This window comes from Fukomys damarensis, unplaced genomic scaffold (genome assembly GCF_012274545.1).
Source record: "Fukomys damarensis isolate Sample0158 unplaced genomic scaffold, DMR_v1.0_HiC HiC_scaffold_19, whole genome shotgun sequence".
Classification (NCBI taxonomy): Eukaryota; Metazoa; Chordata; class Mammalia; order Rodentia; family Bathyergidae; genus Fukomys; species Fukomys damarensis.
This window is the reverse complement of record NW_022900931.1, coordinates 66840314-66846537: the sequence shown is the minus strand read 5'-3', so window position 1 is coordinate 66846537 and position 6224 is coordinate 66840314. Positions and strand designations below refer to the sequence as shown.

The following is a 6224-nucleotide window of genomic DNA, read 5'->3' as shown; positions in this document are numbered from 1 at the left end:
TGGATCTCAGCGGCAACCGCCTGGGCCGGGCAGGCGCGGAGCTGCTGTGCCGGGGACTGCGGCACCCTGGCTGCAGGCTGCAGACGCTGCAGTGAGTCTCAGTGGGAGACAATTAGGAATACCGATTTAGGGGCCCAGGCCTGTGACCCCGCTGCTCAGGAGGGGAGGCTGAGGCAGGAGGATTGCAGGTCAGAGCCCAGCCTGGATAATGTAATAATAAGACTGTCTGAAAATAGCAGGGATGTAGCTCAGCACTCCCTGGGGTGGATCCTCAGCACTGTTAAAAATATATATATATTTTTGTTTTTGTTTTTTTTGGTACCGGGGATTGAACTCAGGTCCTTGCGCTTGCAAGGCAGGCCACCGAACCGCTGAGCTAAATCCCCAGCATTAAAAAGATCTTAGAAGGAAGAAAAGGCTCTGATTATGGGGTTCCTTTTCCTACAGTGCCACCTGCATCTCATTCGTCCACCTGCTCAGCCCAAGAAACAGCTCAGTCCCAGCCATCCTGAGAAGCTTTGTCCCTGGGCGCAGGGTGGGGTGTTAATCAGCAGTAGGTGCCAGACTGCCACAGCCTCGGGCCCCGTAGCCGTCTATCTCCCACCAGTGGGGGTGGGAGCTGCCCGCCTCATTCCTCTTATTTGAGACAGTCTTGCTATGCAGCCCAGGCTGGCTGCAAACTTTCGGTATCCTGTGCCTCAGCCTCCCTGAGTGCTGGGGTCATAGGTTCAGCCGAGCAAATGCTGTGCCATTTTCCATGAGGGAGTCAGTGCTGGGGTGCAGGTGCCCTTGGGGTGTCCTGGATCCAGTCCCGGGGACCTAGGGGGAAGTGGGACCGGGACCGGAGGAGCCCTGTGCTGCAGCCCCTGCTCTGCCCGCAGGCTGAGGAAGTGCGGGCTGGAGGCTGGAGCCTGCGGGCTGATCGCTGAGGTGCTGGGCAACAGCGGGCACCTGGAGGAGCTGGACCTGACGGGGAACGCCCTGCAGGATGCGGGGCTGCAGCTGCTGTGCCAGGGGCTGGGGCGTCCCCACTGCAGGCTGCGCACCTTGTGGTGAGTGGGGGTCACCACTGGTCTAGCTGGGGGGGTGGCGCACAATCGGCTAATTCAGCAGGGTGGGCGTGCGTGCATACCTGTAATCCAGCTCTCTCTGGAGGCTGAGGCAGGAGGGTGGCTGAGCTCCAGGCCAGCTTGAGTGATATAGTGAGACCCTGTCTGAGAGGCTGCTCCCCTGGTCACTTCCGGAGAGGCTGAGCCGATGGCTTCTTCTCTTTTCCCTGCTCCACTGACACCGTTAGCAGTGAAGATTCTTCTAACTACACGAGGCAGGCCTGCCAGGAGCGGTCAGGGCAGCCTGGGCTACATTTTAAAAAATGTTTAAATTAAAAATCCTTATACTTAAACCGGGCATGGTGGCGCACGCCTGTAATCCCAGCACTCGGGAGGCTGAGGCAGGAGGATCACTGTGAGTTCAAGACAGCCTGGGCTACATAGTGAGTTCCAGGTCAGTCTCAATTACATAGTGAGACCCTGTCTCAAAAAAAACAAAAAAAGGGGCCGGGATTTAGCTCAGTGGTTCCGGTGCCTGCTTTGTACGCGCAGGGACCCAAGGTGATCCCTGGTACCCAAAGACAAAAAACAAACAAACAAAAAGGGGCGGGGAGCCCACCTCCTTCCCCTCAGGATGAATAGTGCTCACTGATATTCTGGATGCACAGCCAGGCGTCTCCTCGGCCCATTTCCGCTCCAGAAATCCCTAGTACCTGACAGGTTTCCCCTCGGACCCCATTTACTCAGTGTTCCTGGGTGGCTGTGCCTGTGATCGTGGTGGTGGTCGTGGTCTTGTCCCGTCTCATGAGTTCCTGTTGTGCCTATGGCTTTGCCCCACCTTGACCCCCCACACCTTGTGGCTTTGTCCCACCTTGAAGAACCAGGTGAGCGAGTGACCCACTTTCCAGTCGCCCTTCTGTCTCCCTTAGAAGCTGTCTTTCTCTCAAAAAATTTTTCCTACTCTTAACCTCTGTTGCTCCAAGAATCCATTCTTTGATTTTGGAAAATGTGAACTCATAGGGCCGGGGATTTAGCTCAGTGGTTCCACTGCCTATTTCACAAGGGCAAGGACCCGAGTTCGATCCCTGGTACAAAAAAAGAAAAAGAAAAAGAAAACATAAACTCCCGATGCAGCCCTCTAGCAGGTTGGGAGTTACATTTCCTGAGTTTGGATTATTTCTGTTGTTTGGATTACTTGATGCCCTGTATCAATCCCAGCTACACAGGAGGCTGAGGCAGGACAACCACAAGTTTAAGCCCAGCTTGGGAAACTTAGCAAGATCCTGACTCAAAATAAAAAATAAAAAGGGTTGGGGATGTAGCCTATGGGACTAGGTTCAGTCCCCAGCCATATAAAGAAAAATCTTTGTCCTGTGCATCTCAAATCCTGTCCCCTGGCAGGAAGCTGGGCCTACTGTCCCACAGCAGTCAGCCTTTGAGCTGTGCTTGGTTCCCCCAACACACGGCTGATCATTCATGGGTGGGGAGGAAGGCAAGGACGTACACACGAAGACCACAAAAATGATTTTCTATAACCCAGGCTGTCCTGGAATGCACAGTGATCCTCCTGCCTCGGCCTCCCAGATGCTGGGATTACAGGTGTGAACCACCAGCCCTGGCTGGGGAAACACTCCAGAGCCAGCTGTAGGTTCGGGGTGTATATCCAGAGGTGGGATTTCTGGAGCCCATGGGAAATCGCGTTCATGCAGGGGTGGGGGTGGAACCCATGCCTCAGGTGGATGCTCTACTCTGAGCCTCATTTCTGGTCTTCAAACAAAGAATGCAATGCCCCGGTTTCCATAGCAACCACCACTTCCCACTCTAACCCACAGTGGCAGTCACCTTTTGTTCTTGTTCTTTGCATTGAACCCAAGGCCTTGGCACTGAGCTCCATCTCCGGCCCTTTTATTATTTTAAAATTTATTTTTATTTTCATTTTTTTTGGTACCAGGGATTGAACTCAGGTGGGCTTGTGTGGCAGGCGGCAGAACCACTGAGCCAAATCCCCAGCCCTAAAGTGTGCATTTTGAGATAGCGTGTCATGTAGTCACTCAGTGGCCCAGGTTGAGTTCAAACTTGCAATCCTCCTGCCTCAGCCTCCCACAGTGCTGGGCTTACAGGTGTGCACCACTGAGCCTGGCAGATAGTGGCTCATCACAGTGGAGCCTGAAGACCAGCACTTCCAAAAGAAATGCGTCTCGGAGGCTGAGGCAAGGGGATCGCCATGCGTTCGAGGAGCCTGAGCTACACACACAGCAAGACCTTGTCTCCAAAACCCCGTAATGAATTAAAACGACGGAGGCTAAATCTGCCCCAGGTGTAAACCCTCTGCGGCTGGGCTGGTTTTCCACAGGCTGAAGATTTGTCACCTCACCGCTGTCTCCTGTGAAGACCTGGCCTCAGCTCTGAGTGTGAACCGGAGCCTGACAGAGCTGGACCTGGGCCTCAATGACCTGGGGGACCCTGGGGTGCTGCAACTGTGTGAGGGCCTCAAGCAACCCCAGTGCAAACTGCAGACGCTTCGGTGAGTCTGGCAGTATCCCTGGTACCCAAGGCGCAGCCACCATCTTTGCTGTCTGTGTGCTGAGGCTGTCTGTCACAGGACCTTGGCATATGCCACCCTTGCTTCCTTGCATGTCCTTTAAAATTAAAAATTAAAAATAATAATTAATAAAATTAAAAATTAAAAATAATTTTGAGGCAAGGTCTCACTGTGCAGTTCAGGCTGGCCTTGAACTCATGGTGATCCTCCTGTCTCAGCCTGCTGAGTGCTGGGATTACAGGCATGTGCCACCGCCCCACCCCAGTTTGAAGTGGTGCTTTTAAATTACTTGGAAAAAAAAAATAAATTACTTGGAAAAAAAAATAAATTACTTGGGGGCAGGGAATTTAGCTCAATGGTTCTGCCGCCTGCCTTGCAAGGGCAGGGACTTGAGTTCAATCCCCAGCACCAAAATAAATAAATAAATAAATACATAAATACTCTGTACCTCGAGGGGAATTTTCTCTTCCAGATTCATATGTTCAAGTCCCAAGCCCCGTCTCTCAGCATGCGAGTTTATCTGGAAGCAGTCTGGATTAGCGTCTTAGAGCGTCCAGCACAGAACACCGCCCAGGGCCGTAGGGGCAGGGACGCCCATCTCCCGGGCTGGGTCTCGCGAAGTCACTCGGTTGCCCAGGCTGGGCTTGAACTCATGTTCCTCCTGCCTCAGCCTCCCAGTGCATCACCTCTCTGTCCCGCAGGCTGGGCATCTGTCGCCTGGGACCAGCCGCCTGCACGGCGCTGTCCCTGGTGCTGCAGGCCGGGCGCCTTGGGGAGCTGGACCTCAGCTTCAACGACCTAGGCGACGCAGGCGCGGCCCTGCTGAGCAAGGGGCTACAGCACCCCGAGAGCCGGCTGCGCAAGCTGTGGTGAGTGGGCCGGGCCTCACTCCGGGCAGGGACCCCGAGCGGCAGGGGTCCTGTCCAGTGCTGCCCTGGGCTAACTTCCTGTAAAAGCCTCCTCTTCCGTGGGCACCGACTGGGGTGTGTAGCCCGGGCAGGCCTGACTCGTGGTGACCCTCCTGCCTCAGCCTCCCCTGTTCTGGGACTAGAGATACATAGCACTGTGCTGGCTTCTTCCTGGCCTGGCTCCCCTGGACACCCCACCCTTTCCCTCCGCAGGCTGGAGGGCTGTGGCCTCATGGGTGGAGCCTGCCAGGATCTGTCGTTTGCGCTGGGCTGTGCCCCGGCCCTCGTCGAGCTCTACCTGACCAACAATGCCCTGGGGGATGCAGGTGTGCGGCTGCTGTGCAGGAGGCTGACAGGCCAGCTGCAGGCTGCGTGTGCTCTGGTGAGGCTTTGGCCTAGGGGATGGGGAGCCTGGGTGCACATCTGAGCAGAGACAGCACTCAGCCATTCCTGAGTTAACTTTTTTTTTGTACTGGGGATCAAACTTGGGATCGTGTGCTTGCGAGGCAGGTGAAGGAACCACTGAGCTAAATCCCTGGCCATTGTTTTGGCTTCTTGAGACAGGCCAGGGCCTCAGACGGCCTCCTGCAGCATGAGGGCTACTGAGTGGAAATTCTATCACTGACAACTTGGTGACATTCAGGTTTTTCAACCTCTTCACTTTAGCTTTCTGTGCCTGTAGAATGAGGAAAGGTGTTTCTACAGGAAATGATTAACCTGTGTGCCCAGACCAAGGTCTGTAAGCCCAGCGCTCCGGAGGCTGAGGCAGGACAAGCACAAATTTGAGCCCAGCCTGGGCTACACAGTGAGTTCCAGGGCAGTCTGAACTCTTAAAAGCACCAAAACAGAAAATGTACAGTAAAAGAAAAAAAAAATCACTGTACAAAAGGGCTAGGGGCAGAGCTCAGTCAAAGGTCCTGGGATCAGTCCCCAATGTCACAGAACAGTGTTAGCGATCTGAGGGGTGCAGGGGCACAGCCTGAGGCCCCATCCTGTATGCAGGTTGTTTGGCGTGGAGCTGAGCAAATCCTCTCACCAGAGGCTGGCGGCGCTGCGGGCAGCGAAGCCCTCGCTGGACCTGGGTTGCTGATGGCCCCAAAGGGCGAGACTCCCCCAGTGGGGACCCCAACATGACACTGGGCCAGGATCTGGGGGAATCTGTGTGAGCTTGGGGGGCACTATATATACATAACCCCCAAAGGACCTGTAGGGAAGGCTGAGGCAGGATGCTCACTGCCAATTCCAGGCCAGCTGGAACGGTCTGAATAAAACCCAAAACCTGACATTGTGCCTGTATTAGAAAAAGTCCCACCCGCAGAGTCCTAGGGGCCAAGGCCGCCATGACCATCCACCCAGAGCCCAGCTTGCAAAGCACCAGGGACCCGGACGCGGCCACGAGGCGGGTTGTGGTGACCCCTGGAGACCACAGCGCCACCTCCCGGGGCAGGAATGGAGCCGGGGAATCCCTGAAGGAAGCCGGAGCCCACCGGGACGCCACAGGGCCTGGGCGGGGCCTCCAGTCCTAGGGGCCAAGGCCGCCATGACCATCCACCCAGAGCCCAGCTTGCAAAGCACCAGGGACCCGGACGCGGCCACGAGGCGGGTTGTGGTGACCCCTGGAGACCACAGCGCCACCTCCCGGGGCAGGAATGGAGCCGGGGAATCCCTGAAGGAAGCCGGAGCCCACCGGGACGCCACAGGGCCTGGGCGGGGCCTCCGGCCTCC

The 6224-nt window shown here is 55.8% G+C and overlaps 1 protein-coding gene across 1 annotated transcript in view; it reads left to right on the top strand.

Annotated features, from left to right (window-relative positions):
* Nlrp12 (NLR family pyrin domain containing 12) overlaps window positions 1–5745 on the top strand; it is a gene marked incomplete at its 5' end in the record, with an annotated part of 12164 nt that extends 6419 nt beyond the window's left edge. The window contains 7 exon segments of the mRNA XM_033766039.1: window positions 11–91; window positions 882–1052; window positions 3403–3573; window positions 4293–4460; window positions 4713–4850; window positions 4852–4881; window positions 5502–5745. Of these exon segments, the coding sequence (XP_033621930.1) occupies window positions 11–91; window positions 882–1052; window positions 3403–3573; window positions 4293–4460; window positions 4713–4850; window positions 4852–4881; window positions 5502–5589 (847 nt within the window).
* Between the last annotated feature and the right edge of the window lie 479 nt (window positions 5746–6224).